Here is a 20,483-nt window from a genome sequence, read left to right as displayed (position 1 = left end):
CAGGGCCATGGCAGCAGCACTGGCAACACCAAGTTGCTGCTGCTGCTGGGCACAGCTGCTGGGCCAGCACTGATCTGCCCCCAGCTCTGCACACAGACATTGCTGCTTCAGCTCCAGAGAAGGCAACAAAAGGGCATCTCTACAGAAAACTTTGCTGGGAGGTCCTTTAGTTCATTTAAAGCCACCAAGAGATCCACTACTCATTGACACTTGGCCACTGTGAAGGTGGAGATAGACAAAATGATAAAGGGCAGAAGCAATGACCTTGCTTTGTGAATATTACTGTATCTAAAACAAGGAAAAAATAACTCAGCAACAAAACCAACAAGAACTATTATGGCTTATATTGGGATTTTAAGAAATTGCTAACCAGATTAATTTTTCTGACATCCTCCATTCACCAATCTCCACACTGCCGCCTTGAGCTCCTGGTTCCTCAGGCTGTAGATGAGGGGGTTCAGGGCTGGTGGCACAACCGAGTACAGAATTTACACTGCGAGATCCAGGGATGGGGAGAAGATGGAAGGGGGCTTCAGGTAGGCAAATGTGCCAGTGCTGAGGAACAGGGAGATGACCGCCAGGCGAGGGAGGCAGGTGGAAAAGGCTTTGTGCCGTTCCTGCTCAGAGGGGATCCTCAGCACAGCCCTGAAGATCTGCACATAGGAGAAAACCATGAACACAAAACAACCAAAAGCAGTAGAGACAGGGAAAATAGAAACCTTAAGTTCCCTGAGATAGGATTTAGAGCAGGAGAGCTTAAGGATCTGAGGGATTTCACAGAAGAACTGGCCCAGGGCATTGCCATGGCACAGGGGCAGGGAAAATGTATTGGCTGTGTGCAGCAGAGAATTGAGAAATCCAATGGCCCAGGCAGCTGCTGCCATGTGGGCAAAAGCTCTGCTGCCCAGGAGGGTCCCGTAGTGCAGGGGTTTGCAGATGGACACGTAGCGGTCATAGCACATGATGGTCAGGAGGAAAAATTCTGCTGACACAAAGAAAAGAAAAAAGAAAACCTGTGCAGCACATGCTGAGTATGAGATGTCCCTGGTGTCCCAGAGGGAATTGTGCATGGCTTTGGGGATAGTGGTGAAGATCATGCCCAGATCGCTGAGGGCCAGGTTGAGCAGGAAGTAGAACATGGGTGTGTGCAGGTGGTGGCCACAGGCTACGGCGCTGATGATGAGGCCGTTGCCCAGGAGGGCAGCCAGGGAGATGCCCAGCAAGAGGCAGAAGTGCAGGAGCTGCAGCTGCTGTGTGTCTGCCAATGCCAGCAGGAGGAAGTGGCTGATGGAGCTGCTGTTGCACATTTGCTGCCTCCGGACATTGGAACCTTTTGAAGGAGAAAAGACAGGGACGACTGGGGGGAGATTTCTCACAGAAAAATCAAAGTTGTTTCTCACAAACAGTTTCCTGCCACTGAACACCTCCCCCTTGTCTATGTCTAGGAGACCTTACTTCACCTTTGTTGCTGGAGCCCTGATTACTGCTGGCCAATGTTTTCTGAGGAGCTGGACCTTGACCCACAGGACACCTGGGAGTCAGCCCTGACCTCCAGTCAGTTCAGGGCAACTGTGAGGGCAGGGGCCAGTCCTGATGTTTGGATTTGGATAAATAATCTTCTCCTAAAGCAGACGAGCTGCCTGGGTGAAGGAATGGGGATAGCAGGATGCAGAACGAGAGATTCTGCTGCACGTGCAGAGAACAGAGAGTCCAAAGAAGCAGGAGGATTGTCTGAGGCTTAGTGCAGACTTAGGGGAGCTGCTCTGTCCCTCTCTCCTCTTCCAGCTGTCCTGAACTTGCACCTTTCTGAGATCCACTCCCGTGTTACCCTGGACAGCCAGGAGACACTGCTGATTCTGTCTTTAAGTTTTGATGACATATTTTTAATCGTATATATTTTATTTTTATGATGAAAAAAAAAAAAATAAACCAAGAGGAGAATGTGAGACCAGGACCTGCTAGCCTAGAGATTATGGGAGTGCAGCTCACTCAATGTGCCAGTGTCTCACCACATCCTTTCCTCATTGGGCCTCTCCTCTTCCTCTTTTGCCATCTTTTCTTTGTGTCATTTGTGCTGCTGTTTTCAACTTGTCATTGTAACAGGGCCAGACATTGACATGTTTGGGGGACAATGGGTCCAAAAGATCCTGTCTAGTCAAAGGTTTTCTACCTAGGTGTGTTCTGTGCTCACCAAAGGTCTGAGCAAAGAAACCAAGAGAAGTGTGCCCAAATCCCAAAGCTTTGCTCCTTTGCAATCTCCCACAGATCTGGCTCACAGGTGTCTTCAATCACAATTCCATAGGTAAGAAGAGGTAATGTATTTCACTGGGAAATGATGCACTGCTTTGGCAAATATACATCACCTGTATGTATATTTACCCGGGACAGCACTCCAGCTGTGTTGTTTGCCCCTTGTTTGCAGAAGGATGAGTGCACTGGGAGGCCAATAACAAGTGACAAGGGTTCCTCAAATCTACACTGCAGCCTGGCTGCCATTCAGCCCAGAGCTAGGGGATCATTTCTTCCCATGGACCAGTGCTTGCCAGTGGAATGAATTCCTGCACAGCTGGAAGAAGCATTTCTGGATTCAGCTCCAGCTCTTGGTGGGCTGCATGGTCATTGACAATGCTGCCCTTCTAGAAATTATTCTGCAGTTTCCTTTGATAGTCATTTGAAGCTTTTAAACTTCACATTTCAATTTGCTTTGCCTTAGGGAAAAACATTTCTGGGCCCAGTGAAAACTGTAACCTTTTGACAGCAAAGTCCTCATGGTTGCCAGCTTCTGATGTTACACAATGTCACCTGGCTGCATGTGTCTGCTTAGCTCTGGGTCTAGTTCTGGCCTAGTAAAGCCCAGGCAGGGTGGAACATTGCAAGGAAAACTGGTCAGTGAGCTTATGGGGTTGCCATCAGGAGCAGAGTGAATGTGCCCTTTGGGGATTTCTCTGGAGACAAAATTAGGGACCTACTCCATGCCACAATATTCTCTTAGATCTTTCTAAAATATCCTAGAAAAGGCTGTGAAACTTCACATCTCCTTGCACAGCCACTGTTTGAAGAGGGGCATTTTGGTCCCTCCTCAAAGTCATTGCTCTTGCACATCAGAAACATGAACATCCACCAACAGGAATGATGCATGGTCCTGCTGCTGCTGCTGCTGCTGCAGAGGACTGGGCAGTGCAGACCTGGGTATTACCAATATGAGCACTTAATTAGCATTTCATGCCCCTTCAAGCTGTGCAGATCCCAGGGCTTTTTGTTTCAAAGCAGCCACTGCACCATCTCTAGGGAAGAACAGGAAATGGGAAACAGCGACTGCCAGCCTTGCAGGGGTGTGGGGGAAAACCTGAAGTGTCTGCATCAAAAGATGAATGGGAAGAGTGTAATTGCCAAAGCAAATGCTTTGTTAGGATAGCAGGAGCAGTTCTTTACTGCATGCTTGCATGAAGATCATTTGGGATCTCCTTTTTGTGTCTCATGCAGAAAAGGAGTTCTAAATAATACCACGCCACTTAAACCAGATTGGGATGTAGCTCTGTAGTGGTTCACAATGAAGCAGACTGCCTGCTTTGTCACTGCCAGCCCTGGTGAGCCTGCAAGGGACTGTAGTGTATCCCATGCCTGTTTTGCCTCCAAGCAGAGCTTGGTTTTCCTTATTAGTGTGGAGTAAATACAAGAGTAATAAAATGGACAATTAAACTGGCCACTTTGGAGGATATGCTCATGCTTTCACACGTCAGTCCTGCACCTCATGCTCCCAAGGCTTGTTACTCATAATGAAATATTTGAACAAAAACACCTCTGCTCTCATGTTACATCTGAATAAAATTGCACAAGATCATCAAGAATTCTGCTGTCAGGAACAAGACAAGAGCCTTCTGACAGTCACGTGCAGCTGTCCTGGATTGCTGCAGCCCTTTGTGAAAAGCTGCTGCAGACAGAGTGTTTGGAGTTGGTCTGGGCCTTTATGAAAGATCTGTGGAGCAGTGTGCAGGGCTCTCCTGGCAGGAAACTGTTTGTCCAAGCCCAGGGACACGGTGCCGGCAGCAGCGGAGCGGCCCCGCTCCCAGCCCGAGAGTCTGTGAGCTGAGCCATGCCGGGGAGAAAAGGCAGCGAGGGGCTCCAGCCCAGCTGCTTCACTGCCCTGCCCGCTCCATGGAGCTCTGCCATGGGAGAAAGCCGACGCCGGACGAGCCCCCGAGCTTCCATCAGCTGCTGGAACTGCTCCGTGACAGCTCCTGTTCTTCCGAGAGAGACCCCGGCGCCTTCTTGTAATGCCTGTCATGGGGGGATTCTGTTTGTTAATAAACTGTTGGGGGTTTTCCACTTTCATCTATTAGGAATAATTTCCTATTGCCGGAAAGGGATTGTTGGAACACTTTAGAGGAGACGACTTATTGCACAATATCCTGTTTGAAGTTGTCTGAACTGTGTGAGAGAGATGGTGTCACACAGGAGCATCCCCAAGGCTGCTGAGGGGAAGGCACAGAGGAAGACAAACCCAGTATTTCTGAGGGAACTCCTTGGCACCAAACCAACCTGAGTTATCAAACAGCAGACCTGATGTTTCGAGACATGGGCCAAAGGGGAAACCTTTCAGTGTGTTTGGTCCAGGCTGGGTTATGCTCGAGGCAAAGGTGTGTCAGTGTGTTGGATAATACTCTTTTCTTGACCTGAAGATGGGGACACTGAGAGGTGTTTTAAAAACTTTTATTCCATTTTCAGTCTCATGAGAAGGGTGAGACAATACAGATGTTCTAATTCACGCCATCACAATCAAAAGCCAACTACTTCCTAATTATAATACATTATAAGTGTTTCTTGGTCTATCAGCCTTTTTGCCATGCCATGTTGTAGATGCCTTAAAGCCAATTATTTGAAACTACCCCTCGTGGGTCCCACTACAATGCATCTTTCATAGATCTGTTTTTCCAAAGTCTTATTTGCAAGGCCATTTTTTGAAACTTTTATCTAGCTCCATTTCTCTCTCAACAATATCTGTCCTATTCCATGGAAATTTTTAAGTTAGTATTTTTGTTTCAAGATTTATATACAGATTCATACTTTGTGGGCCTTCTATTAGGCTCTAAAAACTTTCTACAAATCCATTTCCCACATCAGTGCACTTGGCTCCTTCTCTCCTCATTGTGCCTGGCAAGCACAGGAGCCCAGAGTTCCTGCAGAACCCATCACAGCACTCAGTGGGAGCAAACTTGTGTCCAGTCCTCACCTGGAGCTGTGGTGCCCAGCATTCCAGCACACTGCAATGAGGAACTGTTCCTGCTCTTTCAGAAGAAGCTAAGGAGCTTTGGCCTTCAGATCAATTGTCTGCAGGCTCCTGCAGTGCCTGGTGCTGCTCCCTTGCCAGAGGCACCCCAGGCCAGGGGGGCACATCTGGGCTGCTGTGTCTGGCTCTGGGGCTCCCTGTGCTGGGCAGTGAGGAGGAGCTGCAGAGGCTCTGCAGGACTGACAGGATGGGCTTTGGGGCTGGCAGGAGAAGCTGAGGGACCTGGGCTGCTGGAGCTGCTGAAGAGGAGGCCCAGGGCTCCTCTTGCAACTGCTCCAAGGGTGCTTTCAGAGAATCCCAGAATCAGCAAGGGTGGAACAGGCCATGGAGATCATCAAGTCCAGCCTGTGCCCTGACACTGCCTTGTCTCCCCTGAGCCTCCTCCAGGATAAACAACCCCAGCTCCCTCAGCTGCTCCTCACAGGACTTGTGCTGCAGACCCCTGCCCAGCCTTGTTGCCCTTCTCTGGACACGCTCCAGCCTGTCCGTGTCCTTCCTGAATTGGGGGGCCCAGAACTGCAAACAGCACTCGATGTGCTGCCCAAGTAGTGTCGATCACAGGGGAAGAATCCCTGCCCTGCTCCTGCTGGCCACACCATTCCTTAGCCAGGCCAGGAGCCATTGGCCTTCTTGCCCACCTGGGCACACTGCTGGCTCATGTCCAGTCTGCTGTCCATCAGTCCCTGCAGTTCCCTTTCTGCCTGGCTGCTCTCCAGCCGCTCTGGCACCTTGTTGAGGGAGGCAGGCAGGGAGGGAACGGGTCCAGATCCAGTCCTTCCTGAAATGTGGTGTTTGCTGGTACTGCCAGTTCCCACATCTTGGTATTTCTGTATTCTGGCACAGCCCAAGTGCAGCAATTTGCTGGCAAAGAAAGCCAAAACCAAGCAAATACCTGGTACCTACAGCAACCCGATCTCGTGTTTGCTGACACCGCCAGTACCCAGATCGGGAATTTTTCAGATGCCTACACAGCACAATTCCAGCAATTTGCTGGCACAGAAAATTAGCATCAGGAAATTTCTCAGTGCCGGCTCATCCCTCACCCAGATCTGTTGTGCACTGGCACTGCCAGTGCCCACATCTGGCAATTTCCCTCTTCTGGCACCACCCATGTCCAGCAATTTGCTGGCAAAGAAAGCTAAAACCTGGCAATTTCCCCTTGCCAGCACCGCCCAATCTGGAGTTTGCTGGCAGCAGGACCCCAGGAAAGAAGGAAGGAAAGAAGGAAAGAAAAAAGGAAGGCATCCAGATCCAGTCCTTCCTGGAGCCTGAAATGGGCTGTTTGCTGGCACTGCCAGTGCCCAGATCTGGAAATTTCCCTATTCCGGCACAGCCCAAGTGCAGCAATTTGCTGGCACAGAAATCCAAAACCTGTGGCAGCTTCCTGCTACTGGGTCTGGCACCACCCACATCTTGCATGTCATGTAACCAGAACCCAGATTTGGAAATTTCCTGGTGCCAGCAGAGCCCAAATCTGGCAGATTTCTGTCGCTGGCAATGACACCACCCAGATCTGGTGTTTGCTGGCAGCACCAGCGCCCAGATCTGAAAACTTCCTGGTGCTGGCACAGCCCAAGTCCAGCGATTTGCTGGCACAGAAAGCCAAAATTTGTAAATCTGCAGGTTCTGGCTCCAGCACCATCCAGATCTGGTGTTTTCTGGGATCGCCAGTACCTAGATTTGGAAATTTCCCAATGCCTTCACAGCCCAGGTCTAGCAATGTGGTTTTAGCTAGCTTAGGAAGAGAAGTTCCTTGGACGGTGACTTTCCTTTTTCTTGGAACTGTTTAAACCTGCTCTGGACTGAAAACCCAGACAAACACCGGCAGCAGCTCACACCTGTGGCCCCCCCCGAGCTCTGGGACGCTGCATTCCAGCGCCAGAGGGACTTAGAAGAGACTGAGTGAGCCAACTAGAACACACGAAAAGGACTTTCTGAATTTGCCATCTCTTCAGCACTGTCCGAGGTTTTATTTAATGCTATTCATTTTTCATGCTTGTGAATACTTTACTTGTTAAATAAACTGGGTTTTTTTTCACTTTTCTCCAGGAAAGTCTTTTCCTGAACTAGTAGGGGGAGGGGCTTCTTGAACTTCTTTCTAGATGGACCCCTTTTGGAGATTTCCTCCCAAAATTTGCCCTAAACCAGCACAGTCATCATGAAAATTTCACCAGTGACATAATTTCCTGGTGGCAAATCTTGTGACAGAAGCTTGACCTTGTTCTCCATGAGAGATTCTTGGGAAGAGCAGACAGGAGAGAATTCCTGGAAAACTGAAACAGCATTCCAGAAGTGAAATGAAAATGAAGGAAACAATCCAAGATGTTTTCCTCTGTTAATTTCTATGCTCCCCTTTTCCATGTTGCACTACTTCTCCATCCCAGTAATTCCAGATGCACCTCACCTCTAAGATTGGTGACTTAGGGATTTTTAGACACTGTAAAATACCATGAGCCACACAGAGTTTTCCTTCCCCTGTTTTTACTGGAAAGCAACACTGGAGATGTAAGTGTGGTGCTTGGGTCAGGTAGGAATCCTACACCAAGGGAAGGCGGCCTGGCAGTGTTTGCCCCTCAGCAAGGACAATGCACAGCAGCGAGCGAGGGGATCGCTGTGCCAGCGTGCAGGAGTCAGGGCTCTGCATCCGGGCTCAGCGCTGCAAAGTTCCCGTGTTTGGGCAGACGGAGGGGCTGTCCCCGGGGCGCGCGGGGCTCGAACGTGGGGCTCGTGGGGCGAGCGGGGAACGGACACGGGGACGAACGGCCCCGGTGCTTCAGTTGCAGCAGCGGCAGCGGCGGCAGCGGCAGCGGCGGCAGCAAAAGCAGATATTCTCCAACACTCTTTCTCTTTCTTTCTCCTCTCTCCCTTTCCCGCTGTCTGGCACCCTTCTCTCGGGGTCCCTTGCCCGGCGTCCCTCTCCTCTCCCAGCCTCCCTCTCCCCTGCCGGGCCGGGCCATGCCCTCGGCCCGGCCCCGCCCCCAGGCGGGGCTGCCCCGTGCCCGGCCCCGGCCGTCCCGCCGCGGTCTCGCCTCCGCCCGGCTCTGGCAGTACTGGCGGTGGCGCTGTTGGGCGGGCATCAGTGCCTGGTGCGGGGGCGGCATCGCCGCCCTTCGGCTCCGCCTGGCCCGAGCCCAGCCCCGGACCCGACGCAGGCTCCAGTCCCGACCCCAGCCCCGGCCCCGGCCCCGGCCCCGACCCCGGCCCCGGCCCCGGCCCCGGCCCCGACTCCGGCCCCGGCTCCTCCCGGGGCCCGCGGAGGACACACGCGGCGCAGCCGCTCCCGCCGCCTCCACTGCGGTTTCCCCGGCCCGAGCTCCGCCTCTCGGCAGCGCGGCCGCCGGCACCGAACCTCCCGTGCCGCGTTCCGAAGAGCGAACGCCTGGGCATGGCCGGCCCGGGGCGGGTGAGGGGCGCTCGGGGGCCGTGGCTGGCCCCGGGCCGAGCGCTGAGAGCCGCGTCCCGCCCGCAGGGAAGACGCAGCAGGGCCTGAAGGAGCAGTACAGGCTGGGTTCGCTGCTGGGGCGCGGCGGCTTCGGCAGCGTCTTCGCGGCCACGCGGCTCTCGGACGGCGCCCCGGTGAGCGGCGGACAAGGAGGAGTGGGCGGAGGAGGAGGAGGAGGAGGAGGAGAAGGGCAGAGAATGGGGCTGGGCAGGGCAGGCGGCGAGCTGAGCCCGCTGCTCCCCTTGACTTGCAGGTGGCCATCAAAAGGGTGCCACGCAACCGCGTCCTGCACTGGGGCGAGCTGGTGAGTGAGCGGGGCCAGCAGCCGGGGCTGCCGGCCGGGGATGAGCCGAGGCCCGGCAGGGTGGGAGCCGCCAGGACACCCCGAGGGAGAGCGGGCGTGGGGCCAGCGCAGGGCACAGAGCATCCCTGGCTGGCTGAGGGTTTCACGAGCCCCAACACGGCATCAGCCCCACTGATGGCATCGTGCTCCTCCCGCAGCCCGACGGCACCAGCGCACCCCTGGAGATCGTGCTGCTGGCCAAGGTGTCCACTGGCTTCCCTGGTGTGGTCCAGCTGCTGGAGTGGCTTGAGCTCCCCAAGGACATCTTGATGGTGCTGGAGCGGCCAAAGCGGTGTCAGGACCTGCATCGTTTCATTCGGGCACGGCGGTTCCTGCCCGAGGAGGAGGCGCGGGAGCTGTTCCGCCAGGTGCTGGAGGCCGTGCGGCACTGCACCAGCTGTGGGGTCCTGCACCGTGACATCAAACCAGGGAACATCCTGGTTGACCTGGACACTGGGCAGGCCAAAGTAATTGACTTTGGCTGTGGCACCTACCTGCAAGACACAGCCTACACTCACTTTGCAGGTGAGCCCACACAGGGCTCCTGGGCCCAGCATCTCATGACCCAACATCTCCCAGCCCAAGCTGGCTGTGGCAGCAGGGATTCTCTCTTTTGTGGCCTTTCATGGCACTGAGTCTTCAGCTGAGTTTCTTTTGAAACTCAGGGCTGAGTGGGTAGCCATCTTCCAGCCCTGCTGGCAGCCTTTGCCCCCCACTCTGCCCAGAACTGGTGCTGGGGCAGCCAGCCCAACAAAAACACCCATGGGTGGGAGTAGCAGAGAGGGGGGACTGGAACCGGTGCCCAGCCGGTTTGGTGTGCAGGTGAGAAAGGGCTTGGACTGCTCCACTCACCTGGTCTGTTGGGGTTCATAATGTTTTTTGGGGCAATGCAGGCAGGGAGGATGAGAGCATGGTTTTTCCCAGCACTGGGTGGGTTCTTCCTTGTTATGGTCAGGACTTGCCAGGGCTTCCACTGCCCCCTTGAAACACCAGTGGCTTCTTTTCCAACCCCAAGTCTGTACACAAGTCCCAGGTGCTGGTGAGAGGGCAGTGCTCACCCTGTGTGCCACTGAGGCAGCCCCCACATGCCCAGGGATGCTGGGGCCAGGCTCTGGGAGCAGCAGCATCCCCCTGATGAACTCCATCTGTATTCCATAGGAACACGGTCATACAGCCCCCCGGAATGGACCCACTTTGGCCGGTACTATGGCAAGCCAGCTACCATCTGGTCCCTGGGCATCCTGCTGCACCAGATGGTCTGCGGGGAGCACCCTTTCAGGAGGGGCCAGAACATCAGCTGGGACCATCAGCTCTCGCTGCCACAACGGCTCTCTCAAGGTGGATCCTCATCTCTGGGCTTGTGGGGAATTCCAGTGCTGGGAGACAGCAGCGGGCTTGTGGGCATCCTGCACTGGCAGCTGCTGAGGAGGTGGCACATGTCCTGCTCTCCTCCAAAACAGGGAGTTGATGGGAAAGTTCAGGCCGAGCTTTGAGCACATCCAGCATGGCCTGGGCATGGGAATGGTGGGGCAAAGCCAATAGGAGCCTTCTCCAACTAACTGGTGGTTTCTGGTTTCTCTTCCCAGAGTGCCAAGATCTGATCAGGCAGTGTTTATCCATGCTGGACTTGGAAAGGCCCTCATTAGAAGAGCTGTTCTGTCATCCTTGGATGAAGGATATTCATCTGCCCTAGAAGAAGGGAGAGAGCCACAGGCACACTTTGATCCAGGGCCCTGGTAAGTTCCAGCTCCACACATGCCTTGGCAATCAGAAGCAAAGGAACCCAGCCCTTTTTGTGTTGCCTGTGCCACTGCATCGGGCTCATGGGATGGGAACACACAGACCTTGTGCTGGACCTGAGCTGCTCTGCCCAGCACTGGTGGGCGCCATCCCAGCTGGTTTTGCTTGTTCTGGTTCCCTGACAGCTGGGGCCCTGGGCAGAGCCCTGAGAGCCTGATCTGCCCCCAGGGAAGGAGAAGGAGCCCCTGGAGAAGCTGTACCAGGTGGGGCTGCTGCTGTTGGAGAGAGTGAGGATGACACCAAGGATGACAAGCTCTTCCTCAGCCTGGCCAGCTGAAGATGATGGACTTTGATTCTGGCACCTTCTTCAAAGCCAGGCTCCACAGTGAATTTGCAGATGAGTCCACATGCAGGGGGATGTTCTCAGATTTGGGCATTGCCCAGCCTGGCTGGGAACCAAAGGCTTCCCCTTTGCTGGGGCAGATGCAGCTCATTCTTCAGTGGCTGCCCAGCTGCTTTTGGCAGGGCTGGGGCATGGCCTGGGGTGGGTACGAAATGGGAGTGGGCTCCTGGCCCTGCCAACAGCCCCCAGCACCCACCATGCCCCGGGCTGGGGCTGGGGCAGCCAGCCCGACACAAACAAAGCCCCATGGTGGGAGCAGAGGTGGGACTCCAGAACTTGTGCAGGGGCTGCTTTGCTGTACAGGCAAGGAAGGGCTTGGGCTTCTCCACTGCCCTTGTTTGCTTTGGGGTCACCGCGATTTTAGGGGGCAGTGCAGGGGGGGAAGAGAGAAAGTGTGGGCTTCCCTCACCCATGGATGGGTTTTTCCCTATCATGTGGGGGTTTGGCCTTCCTCAAGGCCCTGACAGAGATGGGAGTTTTTACTGTTTTTCTTGTTTTCTCTTTTTGTCTCTAATCTCTTTTCAATAATGTGTTGTTTGTTTTTCCAGAGGAAGCGTTCCAGGTGGTCCAGTGTGGATGGGGAAGTGCTTGGGAGCAGCTGTGGCGTGGATGGGCCGTGCCCTTGGAGAAGGCTGAGGACATGGTTTGGGAGCAGCTTTTCTTTCAGCCGTGGCTGGCGTGAGGTGGGTCCCTGTGTGCTTGGCAGGGTGGGATCAGAGCTTTTGGGAGCTGGCAGCGAGCACAGGAGCATCCTGCTCTGGGCAGCTGCTGAGGGCTGGATGTGCCATGGCTGGCTGCAGGCTGGGCACATGTGCTGCCCTCCTGCTCTGCTGCCAAAGGCAGGGATGGGCAGCTCTGGGCACAGCCAGCATGGCCTGGGCACCGCAGGCCTTGGCACAAGGGCACAGGAGCCCTCAGCTGACGGGCGGTTTCTGCTTTCTCTCCTTGCAGCCAGGCTCTGCGGGTGCTGAGGCTGCTCTGGGCTCTGCCAGGGCTCTGCTGGGCTCAGCCCTGAGCCCAGCTGGGCTGGCTCTGCCCTCACATTGCTCTGACAGCTCTGCATCAGATGAGCCCATTGCGAGCACAGCACCTGAGCTTTCTGCTTTGGCAGGTGAGTGAGACTCTGCTGCAGGCCCAGAGATTGCAGCTGGGGTCACACATCCAACTGGCAAGGACCCAAACTCTCCACAGTCCCAGCTGAATGCCTGGATCTGTACAGGGTGTTTTGTCTGTCCCATTCTTTCTTCTTTATTGGCTGGAATTGTGCAATTGCACTTTCTTCCTCCTCTAGCAGTGCCACGAGTGGGCCAAAGCTGGCGAGTGGGCCGTGCTCCTGAGGCAGTGCAGTCTGGAGCTGATGGATGGAGAACTGCCCTTCTGCACTTCCAAACCAGAGGAAAAAGCTGTAAGTGGGACTTTATGTCTCTAAGAAATCCCTGACAGTTTCAAAAGGAATGTGCAGCTCATTCGCAGGGTGAGAAGGAAGGTCATCTTCTAAAGGATTTGGGGTTTGACAGAGTTTCCATTCCCCGTCCTGCTTGGAGCTGGAAGGGCACAAAGCAATTTCCTCTTGCTTCGAGCACAATTTCAAATACCAGTGTTGGAAACAAAGCCCAAAATCTTTTAAGAGGCTTTTGAGGTCACAAAGATGGATCCATGCCATCAGCACATTTACAATGGAAATAACTGAGTTCTCATTTTAAAAAGATCATATACCTGTTAATGCAAAGAATGTAACTTGGCATTTATGTTTTTTTTTCATTAACTGTATGTTATGTTTTTTCACTAACACTTGGATTTTATTCTTATCTTTTACAATTTATCAATTTTTTCCCTTTTTCCTTTTTTTTCCCTTTCAATAGAAAACATGTCCTACAAAAGGAATGTCTTTTGCTCCTGGTTCCCGTGTGGAGCAGCTCCCTTCCTGCTGGCTGAGCTGCTCAGGCAGAGCCCGGCAGCCCTTGGCCCGGCAGGGCTGAGGCTTTTCCCCATTGCTGGGCACAGACTGATGGAGCAGCACTGCTGAACAGAGGCACACAGAGGGACCAGCAGCAGCTGCCTTTGGCCACCTGAGGCTCCAAGGCCCAAACTCTGAGCAGCCAGGGCTGGAAGAGACTGGCAGGATCTGATCCCTGACTCTGGGCCAGGGCTGCACAAATGACCCCACAGCAGCAGCAGCAGCAGCAGCAGCAGCACATGGAGCTGACTTGGAGCACAGCCCCTGCCCCTCTTCCCTCCCGTGTGCAGCGGTGTCACAGCAGCCTGAGGCACCTGGGAGCCCCCAGTGTGGGGGGAGATGGCAGCCCTGGGCTCCTGGAGGCTGTGGAAGGAACGGAGCTGGGCACTCCCTGTGCATGGGGAGCTTCCAGATGGAAAAGGCTGCTGTGCCCAGGCAGCTGCAAGGGCACAGAAAGGAGGCTCTGGAGCACTGGATCTGTGCCAGTGCCACAGTCCTGGGCAGCAGCCAGCGAGCCCTGGGGGAACAGAGGGCACAGCAAGAGGGACAGAACCAGGCAAGGGCAGAGACTGGAGAGAGCCAGGCCCGGGAGCAGGAACAGCTGCTCCATTGCACTCCTGGAGAAAGCTCTTGGCTGGTTCAAAGCGCTGAAAGGCGTGAAGGGCAGAGAGGAGGCCACAGCAAACAATGCTCCTGTTTGCATAGCCTCCCCTCTCCGTGTCCCAGAAGGAATTGCATGGACTGTGTTCTTCTCTCCGAGCCGTCTCGTTCAGCATGAGCAGCTCAGCACCAGGAACTGAAGGAGCTGAAGCCTCAGGCCACAGGAGCTGGGCAAGAGGAGATATTTGGAGCAAAGTAATGCTGCTAAAATAGCCCCAGCTGAATGCAGTGGATAGAATCATGGAATCACAGAATGCTTGCTGTTGGAAAAGCCCTCTGAGCTCACCCAGTGCAGCCGGGCACCCAGCAGTGCCAAGCCCAGCACTAAAGCACATCCCTGAAGTGCCAAGGCCTGGACAGCAGCCCTGAGTGAGGCCTGGACAGCAGGCCCTGAGCCAAAGGTGGCCTCTGGATGAACCTTCCAAGCAAAGGTTATCTTTGTATCTGCTCCCTAATGAAATATGCATGGTGATTAGCACTGTGGTAGATGTAGCCACTCCTTAGTGAAACATGGATTGACCTTTGTGTATTTAGAAGCCAGACAAGGCCATGAAATCTGACATCTGGCCTTGTTTGGGGCTGTATGGTGAAAGTCACCTCCCTCAGTTCCTCCTTGAGCCCTGGCCAGGCTTTGGGAGGGACCCAAGACGAGGATGAAAGCAGATGTTGCCACACTAGCAGTGCTGTCAGTTTGTTCATTCAGCACTGTCAGAGCTGGGCCCTCTCCCAGCGGGGTTGGAGCCTCACCTGTGGCTGGAGGCACCTGCAGGAATTCCCAGTGCCCAGGAGTGGCTCTGCAGCCCTTGGCTGTGACAGCTTCCCCAGCTGCTGTGTGGATCTGGGGGATGGTAAAGGCTGAGGGTAAATGCTGCTGGATCTTTCTTAATCACTGCTGCAATCTTTGGTGGGGATGGTTGGGTGCATTGCTGAGCTGCTCCTTTTGTGATTCTTTTCAGCTCTGAACTGCAGGAAATGACACTGATTTCTTCAGTTGGACTGTGTATCTCTGGTGCTGATTTTGCACACTGGTAAAACAAAACTGGCACAGTCTGGCCAGATGCCAACAAAATGTCACTTGTTCAATGTAAATGTGAGGAATCAGTCCCATCAGAAATTCCCAGCTGGGAAGCCCTTCCCTGGAGTTCCCTGGCTCTGGAGTGGGCTGAGGTCAGAGCCCCGTGTGGGAGCAGTGGGGCAGTCGGGTAAAAGAAGCTGCGCCCCTGGATGTCTTCAAATGCATCCAAAAATTGCACATGGAAAAGGAAAAGACCTTGTGGGTTTGGGCAGACAAAGATAAATTTGTTGAGAGTACATAGGAAACAGCACCCTCAGAAGGAGCAATTATTGTTGGAATGCTCGCACATGGAGCAACAGAAGAGGTTTTAATCTTGAGCTCAGATGCATTTGTGCAAGTGAAATATTGATATATTGTATCATTATATACCTATTTATAGGTTAAGACATTTATATATATATTTACATATGTATTTATATATTTTAATATGTATCTATATTTTGATATGTCTATATCAATACATACATAAAAAATGGGAATAATATGAAATAGTGCTGACAATAATAATTTGGTATCTTTGGCTGCTCAGGGATGTAACACTAAATACCCTACAGAACAGGATTGGCCAGGACCCTAGTGTCAGTGGTCAATTTTGTGAGATCGTATACAATGAAAAAGGGAGGAAGGGATGAAATTGGCTATTTTTACAGGGTTTGCTTATACTGTGATGCAGAGTGCTTTGTCTGTTCCTGTGAAAAATACAGTGATTTTGCCTGCAGGGTTTTTCATGTACCAGACTATGCACAAGCTGCAGGATTGGTTGAAAGGGTGAAGGGGTTGTTTAAAAGAACAGTTGGAAAAATGAGGAGATGGGAACCTTTGCCCATGGAGAACCCATCTCCCAGATGTGCTCCATGCCCTTAACAATGGCCCACTGGGGAAATGGAAACCCCCTGACTGTGCACGGCTGCCCCCAATTTGCAAATCCAACCATGGGCAGTGAGACTTGGACTGCCTGAGAAATTGTTCTGGCTGTGATGGTCCCTGGCAGGGCCAGCCCAGAGGCTGCAGGGCTGGCCCTTCATGCATTGGAATTCATTAGGATAAATTCAAAACAAATGAGAGCTGTCAATTCTGAAACAGGAATTCAGATTCCTCCAGGACACTTTGCTTTGGTAACTGCTCACTTGGAGCTTGGCCTTGCAAAGTGTTCCTGTCATGGCAGGTGGAATTGATGCAGAATATCCAGGAGAAATTACAGTAATTCTGTTAAACAATAATGAACAAGATTGGATTATTCAACCCCATGACAGGGTAGCACAATTATTGATATTGGAATTTTGAAAATGAAAACAAAGCAGACCCAGCTCCAATCACCACCGTTTGTGGAGATAAAGGGTTTGGATGCAGCAGCCCTAATAATGGAGTCAGAGTGTGGGTCCAGAGGCCAAAAGGCCCTCCCGAGGCAGCTGAAGGAGCAGCTCCTAGGAAAGACAACTCTGAGTCCTGAAACCTGGGCAGGAACAATGGGAATGTGTCCCTGCAGCCAAGGATTCTGTGTGAGAGCAAGGAGATCTGACAGGAGATTGTTTTACACATCCTGCCAGACCAGATCTCCCTGTTTGCCCCAAGGGCCCCTTTGGAAAATGCTCTGATTCACGGGGCTCCATGTGAAGGCTGCTGTGACACTGAGGGACTTGCACAGGAATTCCATCCAGGAGCCTGGGTGCCCCTCAGGGACTGGGACCCGGCCCCTTCCAGCCAGAGGGGAAAGGGCCCCCCAAGCCTTGTTAGCCACAGACAGCATGGTAAAGCTGAACAGCAAAGGGCCTGGGGGCATTATTCTGGAATTAAAAAGGTGCCAGCTCCATGGACAACAGAATTCTTGTTCCTAATTGGAATGAGATTGAGAAAAAAGAATGAAGAACGGTGTCACTAAAGTACTACTGATGTCTGTAAAGGTGTACCTTGATAGTCAGCCAGAATCTTTGTCTGCCACAAACACCTCTAGTGTTTCACCAAGGGATTGGTCATCAAAATGTAATGATGGCTTATGATGGATTGCTGAACTTCTTTTGTAATTCTTTGCTAATGATTATATGCTTTGCTGAGCTTATCCTTTTGTAAATCTTTGCAGCTGTGCATGATATAAATGACACAATTCTACAAGTTGGTGTCTGTGTCTTTGGTAGTGACCCTGCCCACTGGTGACCCAGCGCCCTCTTTTGCCTAAGTGTTCCCTGGGAAGGCAAAAGCACTCCCTCCAAAATTCCCCCTTTCCTCCTTGTTCCCCCCTTCACACCCTGAGCATGATGTGCTCTGGTCTGGGGTATGCCTGGGGTCAGTTGGGGTCCCCTGTCCTGGCTGTGTCCCCTGCCCAGCTCCCCCGCAGCCCCAGCCCCTCCCCAGCGTGGCTGACGAGGGGCAGGACAGGCCTTGGCTGTGCTGCAGCTCAGCAAGAACAAAACCATCTCTGCGTGCTCAGCCCTGTGCCCAGTACCCAGCCCAGCAGTGTCTCAGTGCCAGGGGCTGTGCCCTCAGTCCCTGCCAGGGGTTTCCATGGCAACTGCCAGGCCAGGTGACCCAGGTGTCCCCCCCAGTGCCAGTTGCCATGGAAACAGTGCCCAGCCCTGCCCCTTTCTGTCTGGCTGACCTGGCTTTGGCCCTGGCAGTGCCGCTGGCTGCTGGTTCCTGGTGCCTGAGCGGCCAGTGCGGCACAGGGCAGGTGGCCATGGCACAGCCCCCAGCAAGGGATCCCCTCTGGCTCTGGGCACTGACACCAGCCCTGAGCAAGGGCCCAGGGCAGCTTTCCATGGCCACCAACCATCACAATGGCTCCGGGCATTGCTTGCCATGGCCCCAAACCAAGGAATGGGTCCCCGTGGCCATTGCCATGGCACCTGGTGGCACCGAGTGTCACTGCAATTGTACCTGGAACAGCCCTGGCACCACTTTGTCCTGAGGGTTGCCATGGCAGCTGAGGACAGCAACAGCTGGTGCTCTGCAAGGGCCCTGGGGCAGAAGGGAAGGAGCAGCAGAGCAGGGGCTGATCCATCCCCAGTGCGCTGCACAGCCCAGGACAGTGTCCCAGAGCGTCCTCATGGAGCTGCCAACAACATCCCCCCTCTGCAGCCCTGGCTTCTGCCCCAGCTTACAAAGGTGCCCCATCCTTGCAGGCACAGACACGGCAGCACTGGCTCAGCAGCCCCTGTTTGCATTGCACAGAGCAGAGGGAGCACCCCCATGCTGTTGGTGTGGGGACAGGAACCTGAGGGAGCACAAATGCCATCAGCCCCTGGGGCCAGCAAGAGCTGGGGGACAGCAGGGAAACCAGTCAGCTTTGTCCTGGCCTCTGCAGTCAGCCAGAAAGTTTGTTCCCATCAGCTGCGAGTTTCCTGTCCCACTGCAGGTGCTGTTGCTCAGAGCCAGGGCTGCCTGGCAGCCACCCCCAAACTGCCCTGAGCATTTCCTTGGCTTCACCTTTGATTTCTTTACTCGTCCTGATACAAATGTCTTCCCATTGCCCCCTCCCCTTCCCTCCCCTGCAAACAGCCCATCCCTGCTTGCCCTTTCCTCTCTGGCCCCACTCCCCATTGCAGTTCCTGACTTGGCACCACGGGAGCATCCCTTGGGGAGCAGGATCATCCTACAAGTGCTGCAGGAATTGTCTGCAGGTTCCTGCAGTGCCTGGTGCTGTTCCCTTGCCATAGGCACCCCAGGCCATGGGGGCACATCTGGGCTGCTGTGTCTGGCTCTGGGGCTTCCTGTTCTGGGCAGTGAAGAGGAGCTGCAGAGGCTCTGCAGGACTGACAGGATGGGCTTTGGGGCTGGCAGGAGAAGCTGAGGGACCTGGGCTGCTGGAGCTGCTGAAGAGGAGGCCCAGGGCTCCTCCTGCAACTGCTCCAAGGAAGGTTTCAGAGAATCCCAGAATCAGCAAGGGTGGAACAGGCCATGGAGATCATCAAGTCCAGCCTGTGCCCTGACACTGCCTTGTCTCCCCTGGGTCTCCTCCAGGATAAACAACCTCAGCTCCCTCAGCTGTTCCTCACAGCTCTTATATTCCAGATCCCTCAGCAACCCTATTTCCCTTCTCTGGACATGCTCCAGCCCCTCCATGTCCTTCCTAAATTGGGTGGCCCCGAAGTGCAAACAGCACTCGAGGTGCTGCCCAAGCAGTGCTGAGCACAGGGGAACAATCCCTGCCCTGCTCCTGCTGGCCACACCATTCCTGAGCCAGGCCAGGAGCCATTGGCCTTCTTGCCCACCTGGGCACACTGCTGGCTCATGTCCAGCCTGCTGTCCATCACTCCCTGCAGGTCCCTTTCTGCCTGGCTGCTCTCCAGCCACTCTGTCCCCAGTCTGTAGTACTGCAAGGGTTGTTGTGGCCAAGGTGCAGAACCCAGCACTTGGACTTGTTAAACCTCACCTTGTTCGATTTGGGCCCAGGATCCAGCCTGTCCAGGGACCTGTGCAGAGCCCTCCTACCATCCAGCAGATCAACACTCCCAGCCAACTTGGTGTCATCAGGGTTCCATGAGGCCCCCAAGTGTCCCAATGGTCTCCATGATTCCATGAGGCCTCCCAGTGTTACACTGTCCCTTTGGTTCCATGGGACTCATTGATGTCACGAAGTCCCTTGGATCCTTGGGCCCACTGACCCTGCAGTGTCACAGTGGATCTTTTGTTCCATGAGGTCTGGCAGTGCAGCAATGCTCTCCTTTGTTCCACCATGTCACAATGGCCTCTTGGTCCCAAGGGCCACCACAGTGTCAAACATGTTTCCTTCATTCCACAAGTACCTGAGGAGCAGCCCTGACCCCTTGGTTCCATGGGGCCCTGCAGTGTCACAATGGCCCCATCGTGACACCAGGTCCTGCTCTGTCACAATGTCCTGCATGGTTCCACAAGGCCCTGCAGGGTCACAGTGGCCTCTGTGGTTCCAGGAGGCCTCACAGTGCCACAATGTATTCCTTGGTGCTGCAGTGTCACAATGGAGCCCTGTTGACACAAGATCCTGCAGTGTCATCAGGGACCCTTGGTTCCATGGGGCACCACAGGGTCACAGTTTTTCCCTCAGTTCCCAGAGTCCTTGAAATGGAGCAATGGCGCCTTGATTCCATTGTCCCCAGGCTCTCCCAAGAGTCTGCTTGGTTCCACAGTGGCACAATGGCCCCTTGGTTCCACAAGGCCCTGCAGTTTCACAGTGACCTCTGTGGTTCCACCAGGACCCAGACTGTCACAATGGACCCCTCGCTTCCATCCAGCCCCACAGTGTCACAATGGCCCCTTGGCTCTGTGCTGCCATGTCGTACACAGTGTCACCATGGTCCTCTTAGTGCCACCAGGCCCCACAGTGTCACTATGGCCCCTTGCTTCCCCAGGGCACTGAAGTGTCACAGTCATCAGAGAATCAACCAGGCTGCAAAAGTCCTTGGAGAGCATCAAGTCCAACCTGGGACCCAACACCATTTTGTCACCCAGGCCATGGCACTGAGTGCCACATCCAGTCTTTCCTTAAACACTTCCAGGGATGGTGACTCACCCACGGCCCTAGGCAGCCCATTCCAATGCCCAGTTGTGTGGAGAATATTTCCTAATGTCCAGCCTAAATGTTTCCTGGTGCAGCTGAAGGCTGT

The 20,483-nt window shown here is 54.0% G+C and overlaps 1 protein-coding gene across 1 annotated transcript in view; it reads left to right on the top strand.

Moving 5' to 3' along the window:
• The window catches only part of LOC134434096 (serine/threonine-protein kinase pim-1-like), a 57,920-nt gene extending 44,366 nt beyond the window's left edge, over positions 1-13,554 (top strand). The window contains exons 2-10 of the mRNA XM_063182792.1: positions 8,762-8,863; positions 8,983-9,033; positions 9,231-9,597; positions 10,231-10,410; positions 10,659-10,808; positions 10,998-11,898; positions 12,167-12,326; positions 12,507-12,620; positions 13,078-13,554. Of these exons, the coding sequence (XP_063038862.1) occupies positions 8,762-8,863; positions 8,983-9,033; positions 9,231-9,597; positions 10,231-10,410; positions 10,659-10,765 (807 nt within the window). The 3' untranslated portion in view covers positions 10,766-10,808; positions 10,998-11,898; positions 12,167-12,326; positions 12,507-12,620; positions 13,078-13,554. The remainder of the gene's footprint in view (positions 1-8,761; positions 8,864-8,982; positions 9,034-9,230; positions 9,598-10,230; positions 10,411-10,658; positions 10,809-10,997; positions 11,899-12,166; positions 12,327-12,506; positions 12,621-13,077) is intronic.
• The last annotated feature ends 6,929 nt before the right edge of the window (positions 13,555-20,483 follow it).

Source organism: Melospiza melodia, unplaced genomic scaffold (assembly GCF_035770615.1).
Source record: "Melospiza melodia melodia isolate bMelMel2 unplaced genomic scaffold, bMelMel2.pri scaffold_32, whole genome shotgun sequence".
In the NCBI taxonomy this organism is placed as follows: Eukaryota; Metazoa; Chordata; class Aves; order Passeriformes; family Passerellidae; genus Melospiza; species Melospiza melodia.
Note: the sequence above shows the minus strand (reverse complement) of the source record. Positions and strands in the feature narration are given on the sequence as shown.